Source organism: Spinacia oleracea, chromosome 4, assembly GCF_020520425.1.
Source record: "Spinacia oleracea cultivar Varoflay chromosome 4, BTI_SOV_V1, whole genome shotgun sequence".
Lineage (NCBI taxonomy): Eukaryota > Viridiplantae > Streptophyta > Magnoliopsida > Caryophyllales > Amaranthaceae > Spinacia > Spinacia oleracea.
This window is the reverse complement of record NC_079490.1, coordinates 87,879,259-87,902,811: the sequence shown is the minus strand read 5'-3', so window position 1 is coordinate 87,902,811 and position 23,553 is coordinate 87,879,259. Positions and strand designations below refer to the sequence as shown.

The following is a 23,553-nucleotide window of genomic DNA, read 5'->3' as shown; positions in this document are numbered from 1 at the left end:
GAGGAATTAAGGCTAAGCAACTACAAGAGAAGAAAATTAAGAGTGATGGAAAATAGGGACGTATCTAGCCCCTATATATAGCTGAAGACATCAAGTGACATCCTGATCCCATTCGGAAACGCATTAAGAAATCCGAAAACCAAAAATCGCCAGGAAAAGACTTTCAGCGCCCACGGCTGGGCGCCGAATAATTAACGCCTAGCCTTGGGCGCTGAAAATGCAGCCCAAGGCCCAGATTTCACAAAACGCATAACAGGAAAGGACTTAAAACCGTGTTGCTAGACACGAGGCCCTATTGCAATCAAGATCAAGCCCAAAAGCACCTTTAGCACCCAAATAGCAAAAATGAATGTTAAAACTTGGTCGAAACTTAGACTCGTCTCAAGGAATATATGTGTACACTTTTCAAAACAAATATGAGCAAAATAAATATCAAGGTCATTCTTCGAAACACCAAAAAATATTGTTAAGTCGTTGGTTTCTCAAAATGAAAAATGTTTGGTTGTCAAAAGATTAAATCCGGGCCAAGCTAAACCGGATATTATTGGAAAATAAACTTTGTCGCCCGGAAACTGAAGTCGCACTCCACGACTTCGCCAAAATAGCACACCACTATAAAGGTCGCTCGCACATACGAGCACGACCCCAAACATGATTAAAAGACGTTATAAAAAACATACCTCCCTTGGTGAAAAATGACCGACGAGCCCAAGTGCTTGGGGGCTCGCGAAAAAAATATATACTCCAACAAAGAGTGTACGGAGTCAAAATCATATTCCCGGACTACGCTACACACAGTCCCATGTTTGGATAATCTCAAAAGAACGGGTTTCGGCCTCAGAGAAAGGTCGCCGTTGACACTTGTACATGGTCCTCTGATCAAAGACCAAGTAGTGGCAAAAATCGAGCCGTAAAGACTAGCTCAAAACCACAAAAGAAGACGGTCACAAGACAAAGCTCCGTCTAAACCCGTTGTCAACCCACATTCAGGTTACAACTAAGTCCGAGCATCCCTCGAAAGAATTCACCCTTGCAAGAATGAACAAAAGAAATTCTCAAAAGAAATCACGATGGAAAAAATAGGAACTTGCCCATCTTCAGTTGGCAAGATCGCGTCACGAACCACGCGAGTTCCATATCGAAAAAAAAAAAACGAATTCAGGGACGTCCACCCTTAGCGGATAGGGCTCGCCCACCCTCAGCGGGCGGGGTCTGCGTCACTAGCCACGCAGGTCCTCAGTTTTCGAAAAAAGAATCTTCAAAAAAAAATGAAATGAAATAGGCTCGCCATCTTCAGCCGGCGGGGTCTACGGCGCAAACCACGTAGGTCCTTATTTTCAAAAAGCACAAACAAATTTCAAAATTGATTCGTCCACTTCTATCGGACGGGGTGTCCACCCTTAGCGGACAGGTTCGCCATCTTCAGCCGGCGGGGTCTACGTCACAAACCGCGTAGGTCCTTATTTTCAAATTTCAAAAACAGATTCGTCCACTTCTATCGGACGGGGTGTCCACCCTTAGCGGACAGGCTCGCCATCTTTAGCCGGCGGGGTCTGCGTCACTAACCGCGCAGGTCCTTAGTGTTAGGTTATGATACATATGACAATTCATAAATCATGCGGAAAAACCATAAAGCCAGGAAAACATATTATTTACACATAATCATTTAGCATATTTTAGATGCATACTCTTTGTTGCGTGCCTTCCCTAGCTGCGCCCGAACCGAACAAGAACAAGTCTTTAGGACTCCAAGTGTCGTCCCTCCGTAGATAGTCCACAGCACGTCCGGATCCGCCTTAAGATTGACCAACTAGGATCGCCCTTAAGGTACTATTATTTTCGGCACTTTATAGGCAAATGTGTGACTGAATTTTTCTCTCAAAACTCACTTTGAATACTTGAATAATCTCTGTAAATATGTGACCCTAGGCACCTATTTATAGAGTTATGGAAAAGGATTTGGAATCCTATTAGGATACTAATTTATTTAATTATAACCCTACTAGGACTCTAATTAAATAATCATTATCTAATAGTTTTAGGATTTAATCATATTTCGAATCCCGATTGCTTTAGGATTCCCGCACAAGCATTGCACGAGCACCGTACACCCGCGCAAGCCTTGCGGCCCACGCTAGGCGCACAGCGCTCGGCCCACTGCTGCTGTGCTCTCGCGCGCGCGCCCCAGGCCTTGGCTGGGCCTGGCCTTGCGCTGGGCCTGGTCGAGGCTTGGCATGCGATGGTGCGTGTTGGCTCGCTGGGCGATGGCCTGGCTTCGTGCTGGGCCTTCGTCTAGCGGGCCTCGTCCGATGCTAATTCGTACGATACGCTTCCGATTAAATTTCCGATTCCGGAATTCATTTCCGATACGAACAATATTTAATATTTCCGATTCCGGAATCAATTTCCGTTTCGAACAAGTATTTAATATTTCCGTTTCTGGAATTATTTTCCGATTCCGATAATATTTCCGATTCTGACAATATTTCCGTTTCCGGCAATATTTCCGATTCCGGCAATATTTCCATTTCCGATAATATTTTCCGATACGTACCATGTTTCCGTTTCCGGCAACATCTACGACTTGGATAATATTTATATTTCCGATACGATCCATATTTCCGTTTCCGGCAATATCATCGTTTCCGGAGTATTCATTTCTTGCCTGTGACGATCTCAGCTCCCACTGAAACCAAGATCCGTCGATTCCGAATATCCATAGATGGAGTATTTAATGCCATTAAATACTTGATCCGTTTACGTACTATTTGTGTGACCCTACGGGTTCAGTCAAGAGTAAGCTGTGGATTAATGTCATTAATTCCACTTGAACTGAAGCGGCCTCTAGCTAGGCATTCAGCTCACTTGATCTCACTGAATTATTAACTTGTTAATACTGAACCGCATTTATTAGACTTAACATTGAATGCATACTTAGACCAAGGGCATTATTTCCTTCACTTAGTCGCTGCAGCTATAACTTTTTCTGGTTTTCCGTTTTTCCAAAAAAGAACGATGTGAGTAGTTATCCTTTTTTCCAAAAATTAAAGGATTGGTTTTCCGTTTTTCCAAAAAAGAACGATGTGCTGGATTTTCCTTCGTTTTACGTCCCATAAAAACAAGGGGGTTTTCTCGTTTAGCTAACCCTGAAAATGAGAATCTTCAAAAACATTTTTACCTCGTGATTGGGCTTGGCCAGGCCGAATTACACTTTATAGCTTTGATTTCGAAAACATCTGTAGCTACTCCCAATGACAAAGTGAGGGAGTTTCTACGCCTCTTTAGATACTTCCAATGACAAAGTGAGGGAGTTTCTATACTATCCGTTGACAAATCCCAATGACGCGTGAGGGATATGTCGACACTTCAAGTGATGACCCTTAAGTCAAATGTTATCACTCGGGGGCTCGTGAGACCCTCGCAAAAACAGGTCACCATGACTTGTGTGACGCACTCCGTCTAATACTTTGACCATCGTCTTACTCCAAGACTCAGTCAAAGTGGGGGCTAACTGTAGACACCTACTTTTGTCCCCATTCCCGAAAGGGAAGGTTCGATGATGAGAACATAAATCTCCACTTGACAACGCATCTCCTATAAAATAACGAATCTCAATCACCCTTTTCATTTCACCCGAAACCTGCTATTTATAGAAACCTGCTATTTATGGAAACCTGCTAAAAATAGTAACTGTCGTAATGGGTAGCTGTTAAAAGTGGCAAGTCATAAAAGATAGAAACCTGTCAGAATTAGGTGTTGCACTCCAACATAAATCCTTAATGAGATAGAAATTGCGAGAGAATCCTATTCCTAATATGATTCGAAAATAAGGGTTACGTATTAATTAAAATCCTAACGAGCCTAGAGTTCGTAACGGGCCCAGACGCATCCCGTCATAAAATTAATACGCACTAAAAGACTCGATTAAGTCTCATACACTCCGGATTCTAAGAGTCCGAATCTGACAAAGAAACGCCCAGACCCTATTTTCAACGCCTGGCTCTGGGCGCCGAAATCTTCGGCGCCCAGCCCTGGGCGCTGAAATTACCTGGGACGTGTCTTTCCTAATTCCTCGTGGATTAGAGTTCTACAATTCTATCTTTCCACGAACTCTTTTCTATAAATATAGCCCCAAGTTCGACGTGAAAGGAACACACAATTCATATTCTGAGTATTGACTCCAACCCCTAAGCCTAAGCCTCACGCTGCGAAATTGATCACGCGTTCTGTCGCTATCGATCCAAAAATCGAACAGAACATATCCTGTCCAGTAACTTGAGATTCGTTAAATAAAAGGAGAAATAGCAAAGTCAAAGTGGTTAGTTTTCTGAGAACTGTGACGCACCTCTCAAGGGTGCGTCGTAATGTGTCCCTTTCCATGATTTAATTGCTTTCCTCGCCCTTTTATGAACTGGTACACTAATTAAATCTGATTGTTCTATCACGCCTAATAAAGATAATATGTTGGAAAATTGGATTATCATGCTAGGTCCCTTAAAATAATCTAAATCAGATAATCGCGATCGATCTAGTATTATATGTTGCGTATTGTTAAAATCAACTCAGATTAGTTTAATAGTTAACGCATGTCCCTTCAATTATTTATGCTGAGCTAGAAAGGATATCCTGCCTCTGGAGTTATCGACGAGCGAGTACTCCTCTCGGTAGTTACAGTCCCCCGAACCCTCAATCTCTACCTTGCGGGTGTATGTTGAGAGGTCCCCACACCAGGGATCACAAGGGAACCTATGGCCGTCGTGGTCAAACATAATTGCACTCCCTTTATGTCACGATAACCGGGTTTTGTCAGTTTTTCTCATTGTCGTTAAAAACTGAATGGCGACTCCTATATTACTATTCAATTGGGTGTAAACTCACAGGAAATCCAATTACACTTGATTTGACAAAAAGAAACGTCACACCCACGAGGGACGAGGTCACGCATTAGCCTCGTGTTTTAGTTTTAGTTATAGTTCTGAAATAATGGTCTCTTAGTGGAATTGCTGGACTGATTTTCTATGTTTTAGTTATGAATTTTTAAGTTTTAGTCACGATTTTTTTGGTTTTAGTTAAGGTTTTTTGAGTTATAGTAACGTATTATGAGTTTCCATTCAGGGCTTTAGGTTATGATTTTCCGAGTTGTAGTTATGATTTTACCAGTTTAAGTTACGATTTTCTTGGTTTTAGTTAAGATTTTTTGAGTTTTAGTTATGTGTTTTTGAGTTTTAGATAAAGAATTTTAGAGTTTTAGTTAAGATAAAATTATAAGCATTGAAAATAACTAGTTAAGCAATTGAATCAATTAGTTAAAAATGAAACTAATAAGTTAAGCTTTAGAATCAATTAGTTAAGCAATGTAATAAATTAGTTAAGTAATGTAACATATTAGTTAAACCATGCAACCAATTAGCACTGAAACCAATTAGTGAAGCACTGGAAGCAATTAGTTATGCACTGGATTTAATTAAGTTAACCACTAGAACTAATTAGTTAAGTTTGAGATTCAATAAGTTAAGCAACGAAACTAATTAGTTATGCAACGAAACCAATTAGTTAAGCAATGAACCAATTAGTTAAACACTGAAACCAATTAGTTAAGCATTGCAACTAATTAGTTAAGATTTTATGAGTTTTAGTTAATAATAAGTTTGTTTAAAATTAATAACTATTCGACTCATAAGTTTAACTATTTGATTTTATACCTTAACTATTTTGTTATTCAATTAGTTATAATTTTATTAATTATAGTTATGTTTTACACTAGTTTAGTTAGTACCCAAAAAAATTAAAATTTTTATTTTTGAAAAAATTTCGAAAAAATTTAAATTTAACCCTGAAATCCAATTAATTAAGCCTGAAATCCAATAAGTTAAGCTTGAAATCTTAACTAATTAAATTTTCAAAAAAAAATTAAAAAAAAATTACATGGTGACGTCCGCATATGCGCTAACATGGCTGTTAAAGAGGGGCTACCAGCAAGACTGCCAAAAAAGCGGTCTTTCCTTACTCAAATGTTTCTAGTCAATGATCAAATAAACCCCCTTTTCCACAAACACTGTCTCATCTTCCACCGCCTATACTAATGGCCGGAAAATGGCTACCAACAGCGGAGTTAACCACCAGCGGAAGACCAATACTTTCCGTTGAAGAAGTAGAATGCTTCTACCTCTCCGCCGTCGATATCGAACCCGACCTCGCAACCCACCCAACTCTCAAACCATACACCGCCGGAATCCTCACTCTCACCACCCACCGCCTCATCTGGATCTCTTCAGACGATGCCGTTTCTATCTCCCTTTCTCTCATCACGCACATCTTCCCCCCAAAAAAGTCTCTCAAATCCATGCTCTCTATTTCCAGTCCCAGGGTTAAATTCGAGCTTTCTCTCTCCTCCGTGGGGTCCACGTCGGTGACGCTGGTGATGAGGGGAAAGTCGGATAATCATGACTTGTTCTACGAGAAGCTTTGGGAGGCGTGGAAAGGAAGGGCGTGGCAGAATTCAGGCGTTGAGTTCAATGCTGCTGCCGCAGCGGCGGCGGAGGTGGACTCTGCGAGTAGCATGGCGATTCGGGTGCCAGTTGTTGGTGTGGCGGGGATAATGAGGAAAGAGCAGGAAATGTGGGAAAGTACTGATAAGACTTTGCAAGATGCTTTCCAGGACTTGAATGCTCTCATGGTAATTTAATTCTTTTTTTCTCTAATCTTATTTTTTTCTTCTGTAATTGTATAATTGAAGGAATTAGCAGTTTGTTAAGCAAATACATTTTTCAAATTACCATCTTGAAAAACAGTTGATAAATATTCTTTGGGCTTTTCTTATGGAAGTTGATTGAGTGCTTGATGGTAGTTTAAACTTTGAAGTTCATACAGAGAAATTCATATTTAATACCCGATATATATGTAATTGTATATACGGTATACCAGTGACAAACTTTACATAAGGGTAAAATTTTCAATTGGAAAAAAAAAACCCCCCCAATTTGATAGCACCCGGTTGAAGACCATGTTTTGGATCTACATTCCATGGAAGTTACTTGAATCTGCTTCAGTTCACCATCTAATTGCTTGAATCTTTCGTATCCATGGAAGTAGAAGCTTCAAATAGATAAAAATAGTAGCAATTTTTGTGCTCCACCAGCACTCTGTAACTTACTTTTGATTTTGCATATACAACATTTACTCTTGATTATCAACATTTTCCCTCCTCGAATAATCCGTCAGCAATTTTACCAAAATACCCCTATTTATATTTGTTTGTTCATCCCCGATATATACTCGAACACCCTCGTTTATAAAAGCTAGGGCAAAAAGGGTTCAAATCTTGTTCCAAATGGTTTTTTTTGTTAATGTGAATTGAAACTACTATCATTAATAGTTGCTATGTCACTGCAGTGTGGCGTTGTGTCAGCTTTAAAGAGCAGGTGCCACATGATATTGCATTTTCTGGCTTTGAGTTTTAGTAATATCTAATACGTAGTTAAACAATGATGCATTGGACATGGGTGCATGTACAAGTGTCAGACTTGGTTATTTTAAGAAAAAAAATTCCATGTTTATGGTTTGAAAATGAAGTGTCAATTGTCCATACTTTTGTCTGAGTATCTTACACGGGTACTTCAGGAAAGAAGAGTTTGAGTACGTAACATAGGGTGCAACAAAGAAGGGTTAGGAATTGGGTTAGTCTGCACCTCATTGATGTTTTCTTGCAGTTTGATTAGTTTGTATGACTCCAGATTATTGGCTTCTGCAGAGTAAAGCGAGAGAGATGGTAAAATTGGCAGAGAGAATGAGGCAAAAGCTCTTGGCTGGGCCAAATAGTCAGTCCAGTAATGCAGGTGATGAAGAGATGAGCTCCAAAGACGTGCAAGAATTGTTGCTCAGTGTCGGTATCATATCGCCGGTTACAAAGGAATCTGCCGGGGCCTTGTATCATCAGCAGTTAGCTCGCCAGGTTGTCATCTTTTGAATAACTTCTCCAAAGTTGCTACCTTGATTTAATTATAGAGTGGATGTCCATTTGTGCCTGCAGTATCCATTTTATGTTCGTTTCATGTATGTTGATAAGAGTTTTGGTTCTTGCATCAGTTGCATGTACTAAGTTATTGTACTCTATAATGAGCAAAGCTCAAGCTGGAAAGTGGCTTAGGAATTAGGATAATCATTATTTTTGCATTCTGCCGAATCTGGCATTAGTGCTTAAATTTGGATGATGCACCATGTCAAGATTGTCAAATGTATTTACAAATAAAATAAAATAAGGGTTACTTGAATAATTCCATTCAAGAATTTAGTGTGTTTCATTGATGTGAAAAGTCATGTAAATCATACTCCCTCCGTATTTTAAAAAGAGAAACACTTTGACCGGCACGTAGTTTTAGGAGGGTGAGTTGAATTTATTAAAATAAGATGAAAGTAGGGTAGTGGGTGAATTATTTATTATAGTAAAAAGATGATGTGATTAAGTGCGGGACCACAAGGAAGAGAGAAATATTAATATAATTGAAAGTGGGGACCAAAACATGTCAAAAAAAGAAAGTGTATCTCTTTCTAAAATACGGCCATTTAAGGAAAGTGTATCTCTTTTTAAAATACAGGGCGAGTATCACCCTAAGCATAATCTTATTTGAATATTCTCATATTATTTCCAGTGGGTCGTTGTGAAATAGCTTGCTTGTGCTCTAAGACTTCTATAGAAAACTCAATCTTGTTAGTTTTACAACATGGTAGATCTTGAGGACATGATCTAATGGAAAGCATGATAAACATTATGTTACCGTTTTAAATGCTATGAAGGTTCAAAACTTAGAGATAGGCAAACTCAAACTAATGACGTCTATCGGATGTACTATATGTTTTATTGTACACCCAGAGCTAGTTAGAAGCTATTTTGTTGCTCATTTGGAGCCATCCAAACAAGCAAGTGGGTAAAAAATTACCTTGGGTACACTTAGCTCTAGGGAAACACCTAAGAGTTTGTTGATTATAACATAGTCTCTCAGCTCTAATAGTTATGGTTTCAGGATCTATGGTCTATGTGGAAATGTAAAGAAATTCAAGGGGTAGCGTGCATGACTGTATGTCATTAGTTGCTCAAAGGTTTTTTTGTATATGTTTGATATGTGGGGGTCACAATCTTTCAATTTGTGTATGATTAGGAGTTATGGAGAATGTCAGGCCATAAAGGTAATCTTTGATTTGGAAATTGTATGAGACAATCCAGAACTAATGGTAAATTCTCAAAATAACCTTTATTTTTTGCATCTAAAAGATAACTGTCAAGTGGTTTTTTGCATCTAAAAGATAACTATCAAGTGGGAAATTCACTCTCAAACTAAATTTATTTGACAATTGAGGGTTACCTAAGGAAATATGATGGGTTTCCCACTAAAGGGTATTGGGATTTTGATGATTGATGTCCTCTGATATATAGCAGCTATTGGAGATTTGATTACTTAATATTCATCTTGAAGTTGAGTAAAACTAGTTTGCCTTTTGATTCTGATCTTATTCTTGCCTGAACCATTAGGATATATTAAGATTGGTTCTTTTGAGTGGACTACGGGCAACCTGAAAGGCTTTCGTAAATTCTGGTAACACTTTTTGGAACTTGCATAACGCGGAGATGCAGTTGCTGCTCCCATGTGCACAACAAAGAACATGACCATTGAGAGTTATTATGGTTTCCGTGTTTAGCATAAATATTTGAGTACCTTGGCTAAGGAAAAGTTCAGAAAACTACCTCAATGATATAAATAAGGTGGATTGCAACTAACTTTTGATTCATAGGAATTGAAGTTTCTCTAGGATAACGTAGGCACGATAAAAAATTCTTTGATTCTCTTCTTCATTTTTCTCAAACTTCCTCTTTGCTATGATCTTGTTTATGTTTCTACTAGGTGTTCGAAAGACATCTTCAATTTCAAAGGCGTCGAAATGGTTCCCATGGTGAAAAACCTTGAAGTCTGATATGATTTTGCTAGGTCAAACGGAATTCACAAAACCCGTGTGTTAGTTTAGAGTCAAACGGACCTAAACTAACAATTTGGTCAAACGGACCAAACAATAAACCAAACTAGAAACGCTACAATGTGCGAATAAGCATCTCACCTACTCTCATAAGTTTTATCACAAAACTCAAAACTATATTAATCTCAATCACCATATCTTTCTAATAAATAACAACCTAAACCCCTTTATATAGCCAATATAAGAACTCTAAATTACGTAGAACACAAACACCTAATCATACTAGGACTCCCGATAACTTACAATACATTATTTTCTCTACACGTAAAATCCAATCCTTAAGGGACTAGTCAAATCCTGTAGGACTCCTATTAAAGCATTAAAAGATATGACCTATCGTAACAGGACTAGGCTTGATAGGCTCTTTGTACGCCAATGATTTTTTTTTTCCCGTCGTGCAACTCTTTAAACTTGAAACATGATGTTGACTTTGAATCTTGACCATAGTCATTCAAATCCACATCAAACTATGGTCAAGATTCAAAGTCAACATCATGGTTCAAGTTTAAAGAGTTGCCTATAACTCTGATGTGGATTTGAATTTCTATGGTCAAAATTCAAAGTACATCATGGTTCAAGTTTAAAGAGTTGTACGAAGGAAAAGAATCCTTGGCATACAAGTAGTCTGTCAAACTTATTTCTTGTCTTGATAGGATAAGCCATATATTTTAATGCTTTAGTAGGAGTCCTACACGGTTTGGCTAGTCCCTTAAGGACTGGAGTTTACGTGTAGAAAAAAGATGTATTTTATTAAGAGTCTTAGTATAATTAGGTGTTGGTGTTCTATATAATTAAGAATTCTTATATTGCTTACATAAAGGGCCTTAGGTTGTTATTTTATTAGAGTCAAGGTGATTGAGATTAATAGAGTTTTGGATAAAACTTATGAGAGTAGGTGAGATGCTTATTCACCCATGCTAGCGTTTCTGGTTTGATTTATTGTTTGGTCCGTTTGGTCAAATTGTTAGTTTAGGTCCGTTCGACTCTAAATTAACACCCAGGTTTTGTGAAGTCCGTTTGACCGAGAAAAATCATATCAAAGTCTCTTAGAGGTTTACCATGGGTGACCACAAAAAAATGTATTTCAATGAGTAGTTGATCTACGTGAAACTTTAGAACCTCCAATTTATGATGGAGTGATCTTCCAAATTTTAGGGCCAAAGGTACCAACCTTGAACTTGGAATATTTTATGGTTTGCTTAGGAATAAATCATGCGTGATATCTTTCTTGAATCTTTTGTTGTTTTAGGAAGATCTTGGGCTATGTGACAATAATCTGGCTATTAGCCTATTAAGCAGCTCATGGGGGGAAATTAAGACCATTGATCTTGGGAGAATTGGTCCTTAGTCTTGATCTTTAAAAGGAACATCCATACACCACTAAAAAGGGAAGTCTATTAGTGCTTCATTTGTGGCTAATGAAGAAGTTAAATATGATGAATCGTTTAAATAAGCATACTTATCATCCCAGAATTGTGCTTTAGGGGATGCCTTCTTATCGTAAGATAAAGATATTGCAGGAGGGTAAGTTCACATTTGAGAATTGAGGAAGTACAAGAAGAGGGTAGTGATAGTATCAACAAGATGATTTTCTATTATTCATGAAGGTATCTTAGACAAATCTAAACTTTCGATGCATGCAATAATCACTGGACATATACCAAAATGCTCGGTGTGGCGATATTTTTAGTGATATTGAAACTTTGCATGGAATTTTCTTGGTGCGTTCCCAGAAACAAAACAATCGTCTCAGCGTGCATAAGGTATTTCAAGAAAGCTTGCCGCTGCAAAATTTTACGCCCAATTTGTCTAAGGCACTTCCATGGATAACAGGAAGTGATCTTGTTGATACTCAGAATCACTTATCCTTCTGGTTGGCGGTACTATGTATCACTTCCTAGATCGCCAAAAGTGGGGTTACCTACTCGATGTTACCTTCAAGTGTGTAGCATCATGTACTATCTTTCTTCATCTTATGATAAGAAGGTGAAACCCTCTAGCCAAAATAACTTTGGGATGATAGTATTTGTTTAAATGATTCACCTATTTTAACTTCTCCATTTGTCAAAAATGAAACACTAATGGACTTCCCTTCATAATGGTATATCCGTATATGATTGTTCCTTTTGATGATTAAGGCTAAGGACCATGTCTCCCGAAATCAATGGTACTAATCTACTCCCATGAGCTACTTGGGTTGCATAATAACCATATTATTGTCACATAGTCCAAGATCTTCCTTGAACAACAAAAGACCCATGAGCGCAATTATGCATGCTCTACTCTTAGACGATCCATAAGAAATTGCAAGATCAAAGTTGATACCTTTGGCGCTAAAAACTTCAATGTTGCAGTTGATAAGAATGGAAAATTCATGATGAAAGGTTATTCCATCATAAAATGGATGACCCAAAGTTTCCCGTATTTACCACTCGTTGAAGTACAACTTTTGTAGTAATTAATGGTCCTCCCATTGTAAAGAGACCTTCAATTTTTGTCACCATGAGAACCATTTCCATACCCTTGAAATTGAAGACTTAATCCCAAGATCTAATAGAGGCATAAATAAGATTATAGCAAAGAGGAAGTTTGAAATGAAAAATAAGAGAATCAAGAATTTTTTTGGTATGCCTACATTGTCCTAGACCAACTCCAATTCCTATGGAATGCAAGAGATTTTTACAATTCACTTTATTGACTTTTGTTGAGGTAGTTTTGAACCCCTTCATTTTACCTTAGCTTCCCTTACCTCTTGGAATTTCTCTTGTTTCACTTGAAAGTATCTTTGCATTTCAGTTTTTGTGGATTAGTCTCTGTCAGTATCCAGCATTATACACAGATACAACTGAATTGCAAATTAGTATTATTTTTGTCATATCATCTTTCCTAGGGAAGTGGAGCTTATGCGTTCCATAACCATGATGTCACTGTTGGAGCAACCTCTAAATATGTTGAGTTGAAGTGTGCAAGCAGGAAACAAGAATATTGAAGGGATAATGCATTTGTGCAGCAGTTTATATATCTTTCAGTAGTTGATTTGTGATTAGGAAGCTACTATTATTGGATGAATGCAATGTGTGGAACTGTAATGCAATGTGTGGAACTATAAGTGCTACCCTAAATTCCTGATGCTGCATGTATTTGAAACTTGATTTTTGTCTCTCTCGAAATTTCCCCGACCTAGAGGTAAAAAAATTTGGTGCAACAATTATGAGGAAAATGGTTTTTACTTTTTATTTTTATTTTAAATTACGAAACAGCTTGCTTTTTACTCTGATGTTTGTTTTCTTGTAGTTAGCAGATTTTGTCAGGGTTCCATTGGAAAGAGCCGGAGGAATGATTAATCTTATTGATGTTTATTGCCTTTTCAATCGTGCTCGTGGGACAGGTCAGACTTTCAACAGTTGTTTGTGTCTTTTGTTTTTCTGTAGCTTATGTACTCTCTAATTTTCTGAGTTGGAATCTGGAAGTATTATTAGTATATTTTCTGTGAGTTTGGTGATGAGAACCATTTGTTTTTACTGTACAGAGTTGATTTCACCTGATGATTTATTGCAAGCATGCACTCTTTGGGAGAAGCTTGATGTGTAAGGGCAATATTCTGTTTCCATTTGAATTATATTTGTATGGGATCATAGGTTTTGGATTCCTGATTGGGTAATATTTTCTTATGACAGTTCTATAATGCTGCGGAAGTTTGATAGCGGTGTTATGGTCATCCAAAGCAAGTCTCAAAGTGACGAGGAGGTAATATCCTGTCATTTTTTGTAATGTTGTGCTTTTAAAAAAAGTTCTTTCTGGCTTACACTTGGATCTCTGTAAGCTTTGTTGCATGTTACTTTTCCTTTCACTGTCCATCAATAGATTTAATGGATATTTCGTAATGAGTTCATTAGGTTTTTTTCTTCTTCTGATGTAGTATAATTTCTGACTACATTTCATTATAAATGCCTTGGATTAAGTAGTTTGTGTCGCTCATAAAACACATATTTGGATACAGGTTTTTGGTAGAATCAGAAATCTTGTAATGAAGCCTGAAGCCCTACGAGCTGGGATAAGTGCAAGTGATGCTGCAATGACTCTTGGAATAGCTCCAGCTATGGCCAAGGAGCATCTTCTCGCTGCTGAGAGCAATGGTATGCTTTACCAAAAAGTCTGGCAAATTGTTGTTATTTTAGGGACTTTAATAACCTTTCAATGCCATTGCCAGGTCTGCTTTGTAGGGATACTAGCCCCGATGGTTTCAGATTTTTTGTTAATCTCTTTCCAGAGATCAATTTGGATGACATATACCTGTAAGACAACTCTACATTTCCCGTTTTGATTTTAAGATGCTTGTTGTCATGGTTCTCAGATTTTTTTTTTTTTTTTTTCTTCTGAAATATGTATCCTTAGCCTTAATGTATCACAACTTTGGCGGAAATCGATTTAAATTAAAAAATGCCCCAGGCTATCTTCCCCTCCAAAAAAAAAAAGCTCCATAAAAAAATTTAGGTCTCAGATCACTAATGATGATGATTATTTTGGTGAGAATTGTTACAAGGTGGTTGCGTGTCAAATCGTCAATGCATCATAATTGCCTACATGGTTCATATCCTCAAATGTAAAGCTAGATTATTTATCTTCAGATTGAACTTCAAGTTTTAAACTTACAGATTCCCCCCACCAAAAAAAAAAGAAAAGAAAAGAAAAAAGGTCATCTGCAGCATTTTTCTGCTTCTGATGACTCTAACAAAGAAATGAGGATTTTCAATATTGATAGAAAGGACAAATAACGTAACGAGAACTCCTAAGTTGTTGTATATGGGAGTTAAATTTTATATAAAGTGAGTTTTTCCTGACTGTGTAATATGTATCTTGTGTTCAATTTGCAGAGTGAAAGAAGCTGGGATTTATACTTCCTGGGTCGTTTCTGTGGGGACATCTACATCTTAGTAAGATGGTCTCAAGTCTCAACTTGCATACGGAGTATATGTTATAGTGTTGTAGATCTATGTAATTGATTGGATATCTTACTTATTTTCATTCTTTGATGTTTGTATTGACTCTTACTCCAGATCGCAAATTCGAATGATATTAAAGTTCAAAGTCAGTGCGATCAAGTCTGAGTTACAGTGATGCATAAACTATATCTTTTGTAACATTGATATTTTTTATGTAACCTTGTCAAATGTTTTGGTTGTGTAACCTTGATAGAAACAACTAATAAGGTTGGTTCTGGTTCTGGTTCTGGTTCTGGTTCTTGAATTTGTTTCTCAGCATCCTCCTCAATTACTATTATATCTTATGCTTTATTGCTTTGTCAATTGTCACCAAGTTGGTTGTCTTGTATTAATATTTAATAGTTGTTTACTTCCTAGAACGTTCCAATATCATATGCACAATAAAAACGATCCAGACTTGTATGGAGATTCAGAATTTAAGGTATTACACTTTTCATTTTCTTTCCTTTTCTTGCGAGTCACATATTCCAGTAAATTTCAATCTTTACTTCCTATCAGTGTTTATATATATTTTGGTAAGTCGTTTCAGCAAGCAATTTATACTAAAATCATACTCCGTATATTAATTAATTCCAGTAGATGGCAAAAGCCAAAAGGCGGCAGCTTATTGGTTTGATTTAGTCTTCATATCTGTAGCCTGCTATAATGTCAAGCATTTAGATAAGACTAGTAAATTAGATTTTTTAGTTGTTGTGATGAATCATGAATGTATGGAGAAGCAGAATCCTTAAAAAGATGCTCACACTTGAACATATTAACAAAAATTCAAAAGCACAATCAAACCCAATAAAGCTAGACGAGTCTGTTCTGATGTTGAAGGATTCTCCCAAGTAGAAAATTACAATGTCTCAAGTGCTGTGAATCCTAACACTTCTAAAAGAGCAAGAGCAAAGTTGTGGTTATTATTGCAGCAATAGTGAGATTACAAAATTGCCCCCAACTCTCATGTTTTACTACTGCTTTACCCCTTCCCTTCTCAGTCACGCGTCCTCCCTTCTCCCTCCTTAGTCCTCAGTCCTCAGTCCTCCCTGCTTCCCTCATTTTCTTTTCACCCCTGGTTCTTCGGCTCCGCCCACATTTTCTCTCTCCTCTACCTTCTTCTTTCTCTCTCCTTCATTGTTCTTCTCTGCCACATCCATCTCCATTGTTTTTCACGAAACTGTATTTGTTGTTTTCCATATTCATATGAATTATTGGGTTTAACTATGATCTTGGTTCAATGATTTTAATTCCTGGGTTTATGCGTTCTTAGTTCAACAGATTTTAGTTCCTCTGGGTTTGCAATGAGGTGAGTTTCGTCAAAGCTGAGCTTAATTTGAAGTTAGGGTTTTGATTTTGATTTTTCCGATTTCGTTTTGTCCCACAAGGTAATTATATCATCTCCTCTTTTTTCGTCAAAGCGTAGAGAATGAGAAGGGGAAAGGAAGTGATCGGAGGAAGTAGGAGAGAGAGCAGAGGAACGAAAGTCACAGAAAGAATTGCCTAGGGTTTCATCAAGAGGCTGCTCCGCCATAAAAAGAACCGAGTCCTGGTGGTTGTTGCTACTTCCAGAGTCGTAGCTTTTATTATTATTATTATTATTATTATTATTATGACCGTGGTGGCTGTGCTCAGGTTTGAGACATGGAATGAGGTGGCTGTCGTCCCGGGTTCGAGTCCTACTAGCTCAAGTTCACTGGCCGCGGCAATTAAGTTAACCTCTTTTTATATTACATTTCTCTAATTCTTAAATAAGTTCATGTTTGAAAGATTGATTTGGTTAATTTATGGTTTGATTTTGCATTTTGCTGGCATTTTTCTGATTTTGGATTATGTTTCTTCATTTTTTTAGGGAAAGTATTTCTTCATTTGGTAAGCTTATTGTATGTTTTTTTCTACAGGTTGTTACATTTGTGGCGTTTTACAACCATCAATCAGCTGTGTTGGCATTACAGGATTTAGATGTAAGCATATGTACTTGTTCCTACTATATTTCTTGCTTAGTTAATTACTTAGGTTGATCTTTATGAGTATGAATACGAGTCATTGAATCGACTATAGTAATATTGAAAGGATTGTTCCCTGCATTGGTGAAATTGGTGTAGAGTTATTGTAATCCTACACGTAGTGTTCGACTATTCGTCATTGTGATAACTTGAATACTTGATGTTGTTGTATTAGTGTAAAGGTTATAATTGGAATGAGAGAATGAATAAGACATGGATAGGAATCACGTGGCAATAGATGTTGTCGCTTAATTGATATCCGTAGTGACATTTTTAATCTTAAGCAAAGCTATGGGTGACTCTTGGATTCTAATATTACTGTTTGTCTAGAGAATAAAATTGTTGCGAGTGATGTATAGAAACTGCTATATGCCAGCTTGCTTTCTTTGTAGAATATTTCTCTACTTCTATTAGCTTCTACTTTTTTAATGTATCATCTTCCATTATCTATAGATACGTCAACACTAGCGACTCCATACATTGAATCCGGGTAGTACCTTGGGAGTTTGCAACGAGTAATCAATAAACTCATCCATCAATAGTTGCTGCTGAAAATTTCTTCGATCATAGACTTGATGACTATACAGCTCCAACTGCAAGCATAATCTGTTGCCGGATCATTACAATCATAGTAATCTCTTTTCCTCCTTGCTTGTTTTTTGCATATCAAAACTTGTTTGAATAGCAAGCATTCTTCTGTTGATTAACACCAATCCTAATTGGAGTTTTGGAGTATCTAACATCAAGATTCTTCAAACTTTATTATGTTCTCATCTTTAGTAGCAATTAATATATACAGTCATCTACAATATGGAACCGAAGTGATATTTCTTTTATTCTTTGCAAGCAGTTTATGGTTCTGGTTGTTCTACGACATACTCTTCCTATTATATATAACGGGGCTGGAGAATACTCTTTTACCTTATACACCATGAGTTACCTTCAATTCATCCCTTTTATAATGCACTGTTTGGTAGTATGCATAATGGATAATGGATTAAGATGCACTGTTTGGTAGTACATTAAGATGCCTGAAACAACGTATCTGCATATGTTACTCATTAGGCATATTTCTCATTAAGAAGTCCTCTCTGCATATTTTTGTTTTTGACTACAATTTGCAGTCTCGACGTCTCCTAAACTGGTTACAATTATGTTCACGGATGTTAATGTTTGTCTTGACTCCCTTTTCTTTTTTGAGTAGGTCCTGGTGTTTTTACCCCATATCGGTGAGCGAGTTTGTTCAAATTGACTTTGAAAAGGGAGGCACCACTACTTGTAGGAGATCTGAGGTTTCTAATAAATCCTTCCATTTAACTCAGGTGCATTGGAACCATGTCGATGAAAATGGTACGTTTTTCACTTTCCTGATTGGAGTCAAGAATTCTTGTTTGTTTAAAGTACACTTTCATATTTGGCATGATTTCCTTTTTACTGATTGTTGCATGATTATTACATGCGGGTGGTAGATGGAAAAATACTCAACCTGTCAAACCTGTGGTCAGGTGCACACATGTTAAGTCCCCAAGCAGGATTGCTCATTCCCTGTGCAAATGGTGATGAGAAGGCATTACCAGGCTCTTGGTCTGCAATTTCACCCTCCGTTTTTAGGGTCCGGGGCGAGACTTACTTCAAGTAAGTTCAATATGTTTATAAGCATCTTCATTTACTCATTACATTAAAAAAATCCCATCTTCTTTTATATATTACCTTATACAACAAGTCTTCTATGCAATTAGTTACCTCAAAATCTATAATTGCCATTTGCCATCCCTCTGAGAAGCTGGTCTTTCGGTATGAAGATGTAATTATACGTATATTGACTTGAAATGCAGAGACAAGCAGAAACATGTAGCAGAAGGTTACTGTCCTTATACTCCCATAGGTGTTGATTTGTTTGCTTGCTCACAAAAGATAAGTCATATTGCTCAGCACATTGAACTTCCCACCGCTCAAGGGAACAGCAAATTGCCTCCACTACTGATTGTTAATATATAGGTTTGGCACTTTTCCCCTCGTGCATTTTGTTGGGAATAAAACCATTTTCAAACTTATAATATTCGTTTTTTCTTCGCAGATGCCTACATATGCTCCTTCAATGTTCCTGGGTGACAGCGATGGTGAAGGCATAAGTCTGGTGCTGTATTTCAAGCTATCTGACAAAATCGACCAAGAAATTCCATCAGACTTCATAGACAGCATCAAGGTACTTTGTTTCAGTTGTTTTTTTACCTACTTTTTCCTTAAAACACTCACACTTACTGCATTATCCTAAAGAAAAGCATTTCCTAATGCAGAGACTGGTAGACAAAGAATCTTGATGGATAATACGAGGCATATTATAGCCAGAACTACCATCAACATCATATGTTGGCACGGAAAATGTTGATTGCAATGTTCTTCCCAACTCTGTATCACCTGCCTCAAGAGCTCCTATTGTTGTAGCAGATTATGCTGCCTCACGGGCTTCTCTTTGCACGGTAAGTCTCCCTTCACCTCTTGTCATATGTCAACTGATTTGATAATTGTAATATTCTAGATATGGTTTCTGGCTGCTGAGTCTAGATATGGTTTCTGGCTACTAAGTCTTGATATGGTCTGTGAACAGTTTTTAGATGCGCGTGTACTTGAGGACGTATGCTCTTGAGTATCTGGTGTTGGCTGTTTGCTCTTCTGCTAACCTTATAACCATAAAGCGAGTTGAGCAAACTTTGCAAGATCTTGGGGTTTGTCCTTTATCCTAACCCTTTAAAAAGAAAGAGATGCCCCATATCTCATTCTTTACTGTTTTGGATTTTGTACTTTGATTCATGTGTGTATTTCTTGATTATCTGTGATTTCTTGGTTTTTGTTAATTTGGGCTAGAATGTTTGAGTTTGTGTTGAAATGTAGATTTTGGGGAATGGAATTATTTTTGAAGGCATTATAATTTATAAATGAAGCCTATAGTTTTACTGAGTTGTTTGTTGTGCCATATTCTTCTCAGGGGTTTAAAATCATTTGTGGCTTTCCTTGATCAACCACCTGGGTAGCTGAAGACATAGAATTGCCGAGTTTTAAGGACACGGTAAAATCTTGTTATCTACTCGTATTACGTACATGTGCTCTTTGCTTGATCTAAACCACGTAAATTATGATTGCTTCCATATTCTGTTACTGAAGTCTGGATTGCTTGATTGGGTTTTGTTGGCTAAAATGCTAGATGAACATCCCTGGTAGTTTACTTACAGTTTTGTATTCCTTTCGGCGTTCGGTTGCTTGGTTCAATAAAGTGTTTTCCTTGGTTTACCTCAGAATTGATATAAGGCTAATCTATGATTTGATACCACAAGCTAAAGGAAAGAGATGAATATGTGATCACTAATTAGCCGTATGTTAAAATGTAGCTTAGGGATAGGAAGGGCGGAATAAAATTTTGCTGGAGCTTCCCATGAAATTAGTCTTCGGTTTGTTCAAGACTCTATGTAGTTGACCACAGTGGGAACTTGGGATCCTAGGATCTGGGGAGGATCCTATTTATTTATAGACATGGAGCTCTGCATCAGTAATTCTTGATGTCCACGGGGATGGCATTGTCAATTGTAGTTGTGTGATATTAGTTATGAATTCTGCTGGTGTTGTTGCTAAAGTTAAATAAACATAGTTGCTTTTATGATCAGATTAGTGTTACTTTCATAATTTAGCATAAAATAAGTTTTTTAAGTTCTATGTAGTTTTCTTAAAAGAACATAAATGTTTATAACCAATATATGCTTCCTTTTGCTGTCACTTTCACTGCATAAACCAATACTGATGTTCCACTTCTTCAAAACACCTAACAGGGTACATTATTATGGGGCAATGTTATTAGGACATGGTTATGTCTTTTTGAGTTACCTACCTAAAATTTGCTTGTCTTTCCTGCATCGTATTATTCAATTGCCTCTGTGTTCCTGTTGAATTTGATGTTATATATTGATCAGATGTAGTTGGATGAGATGTGGTTTATGAAGCACAATTGATTAGCTTTTCTGATGGCTAATGTGTATGACTGTATGTGTAATTGGTTCTTGTATAAGTCTTCTTTAAGTTGTAACACTAATACATTAGGCTGTGGTTCCTGAGTTTTTTAAGCTTTTTGGTTGGAGTAAGAATAAGTATTATGATTTCTAATGTGTAACTTTTTTGCTAATATACGACTTGCTGTTTTCTTAATCTTTACCAAATTAACCAATCAGAAAAATTATGTTCATCGCTTGTCTATATGAGCCGCTTCTGGTCAATTAGTTTAACTTATTTCTTCTGTCATAGGATGCCCCTTGGACTTAATTGGAACAAATTTTACTCTGGAGGCTTCCATCTGTCAAATACCAGCCGCCCATGGATAATGTTTCCGCCACATTAATGCATATGTCGCACTTTCAGTTGCTTGTTATGAAAAAGCAAGAAGTAACCTTGAGGTCCGTTCAGATCGTTCTGAAGTATATCCGTCTCCAATCGATGTCACAAACCTTAGAACTCTATGGAGTGCCTGCAAATGCAACAACTTCTTGCAAATTTGGGACCAAAATTCCTATAAACTATGAGTGCATGAGTAAAACCAGTGTTGCACAGATGCTCCTGTCTCCTGGCTTTAGTTAATGTGCATCTCCATATTGCTAGCCAGTTGGGTGTATGTATAAATTAGACTGACAGTTAAGTTTTATGAAAGTAATCTTTTGAACATCTCTAGCACTCTTTGTCCTTTTGCATGCAAGCATCACCTTAGTTTAATGTAGCATGTACCTATTGTTTAACTAAGTATTTTCTCTATACTTTTGATAGTTCCTACTGTATAACGTCAGTATTTGCGTCTATATATTGAATCATTTCTCTCTTTGTGATTTTCATATTGCGTTTCATTACCCTTAATTATACAAGTAATAGAAATTTGCTTTTACTAATAGGTTTTACATCCCTTGGTATCGCACGCGGTCCAACAACTAGTTTTTTTAAAAATTCTGAGGTAGACAACGAACTCAGTAAATCCAACATCAGACAGGCATGAGGCACAGGTTGCTCGGTCTCAAGTTTCTCATTAGTCATTAGCAGTTTCAACATCTTGCATGAGCACATAGAAATAAAATCCTCTTAATTGCTGGAATGTTGGATTGTCTTTCTGTCTCTGGCAATCTCACCTTCAGATGCAGTTTCCTCAGGCTCAGGGTAGATGACAGATTATACCAGGTGCTTTAACCTGGCCATAGCCCTCAACAATTCCTCGCATTGGCTGTAATTGGTTATGATAATTTTGTTTTCATTTTTCCTACCTAGTAGTATGTCATTAATGTTTATTTGCTGTAAATTCAAATTTCCTTGACAACGGAGTTGATTTCGAGATCATTATCTAAAAGGCTCAAGGTGAAAATTTCAGCAACAGCAATGTGATTATTATGCTTATTGTTAATTGTAATCTCATTTATTTATATAAATACAATCATTTTCAATCGGCCGGGTCAAATACCAGTTCGGTTAAATTTTGACCCATTATTTTTTGGGTTGTTCAGGTATTGAATAAAATCTGATATCGGGTTGTTAAATACTGGCTTGAGCTGCACCTGTCATCAAAAGAGAGAATCTACTTAACAAGACCGTATCAAATTCCACCTTAAAACCACATGGAAAAAAGGGAGCAACACCTTAAGGGGTCGTTTGGTTCGCAAGAGGTAAACGGAATGGAATTAAAAATGGGATAGAAGGGGAATGGAAATAATTCCCTTTGATGTAAAAAGTTGTTTGGAAGGCTTTTATTCATTTTCCATTCATCTTCCCTCTCACCGCTCTTTCTGTCGCCGCCCGCCGCCCGCCTCCACCTCCCCTCCGTCGTTGTTCTCTCTGTCTCCCTCTCACCTCTGTCGCCGCCCCTCCCTCTCCTTCTCCCTATGTCACCGCCCTTCCCCCGCCCCCTCCTTCTGCCTCTCCCCTCCCGTCGCCCCTCCCTCTCCCCTCTATCGCATGCCACCTTAAAAGTGTGGTCAGAGCGGAGGTGGCTGAGCAGGCGTGGTCGGAGGTTAGATCTAAGCAAGCTATCGGCTGAGCAGGCGTGGATGGTGTTGCCGTGGCTGAGCAAGTTGATCGGTGACCCAGAAGGTGGCCAGAGCTTGGTGGTGGCGTGGTCGGAGGTTAGATCTAGGGTCAGAGGAGAGATAGAGGAGGTGGGGGAAGTTAAGAGGGGAATGGGTATGGAAAAGTCTTAGGGGGGATGAGTGTAGAGGGTTTTAGGGTAAACTCAAACATAATAAGGTAAAGGGAATGATAAAAGAAGCCTAACAAACAACAACAAAGGGAATGATTGCATCCCATTCCCTTTCCCTTTGTTTATTACCCCCAACCAAACGCCCCCTAACCTTATTGTGTTGTTTGGGGGGAAGGCTATAGTTTACACTCTTCCTCACATGTGAACTCCCTTTTTAAGAGATGAGATTCACCACATATAAGTTTGATGGTGTTCCATTCTAAAATCAATTGGTGATAGATGGAGTAGTCCACCAATCTTATATGCAAGTTAAGCTCTTTCTATT

At 37.7% G+C, this 23,553-nt stretch overlaps 1 protein-coding gene across 10 annotated transcripts; it reads left to right on the top strand.

The window, feature by feature from the left end:
- The first annotated feature begins 6,006 nt into the window (after positions 1 to 6,006).
- Positions 6,007 to 21,882, top strand: LOC110798076 (vacuolar protein sorting-associated protein 36). Of its 10 annotated transcripts, none has more exons than XM_056843773.1 (20): positions 6,007 to 6,676; positions 7,751 to 7,951; positions 13,321 to 13,414; positions 13,556 to 13,613; positions 13,704 to 13,773; positions 14,027 to 14,162; positions 14,237 to 14,321; positions 14,901 to 14,960; positions 15,084 to 16,317; positions 16,435 to 16,721; positions 16,910 to 16,972; positions 17,468 to 17,645; positions 18,219 to 18,364; positions 18,484 to 18,649; positions 18,850 to 19,012; positions 19,092 to 19,220; positions 19,312 to 19,494; positions 19,623 to 19,740; positions 20,001 to 20,081; positions 21,305 to 21,882. In XM_056843773.1, coding segments are annotated over exons 1-9 (1,299 nt in total). In that variant the 5' UTR covers positions 6,007 to 6,082; the 3' UTR covers positions 15,085 to 16,317; positions 16,435 to 16,721; positions 16,910 to 16,972; positions 17,468 to 17,645; positions 18,219 to 18,364; positions 18,484 to 18,649; positions 18,850 to 19,012; positions 19,092 to 19,220; positions 19,312 to 19,494; positions 19,623 to 19,740; positions 20,001 to 20,081; positions 21,305 to 21,882. The 10 variants fall into 10 exon arrangements, with proteins under 10 accessions (XP_056699751.1, XP_056699744.1, XP_056699743.1 ...); XM_056843766.1 differs by having other exon boundaries at positions 6,008 to 6,676; positions 14,901 to 16,317; positions 16,435 to 16,560; positions 16,644 to 16,721; XM_056843765.1 differs by having other exon boundaries at positions 6,008 to 6,676; positions 14,901 to 16,317; positions 16,435 to 16,563; positions 16,644 to 16,721; positions 18,520 to 18,649.
- Positions 21,883 to 23,553: the final 1,671 nt, after the last annotated feature.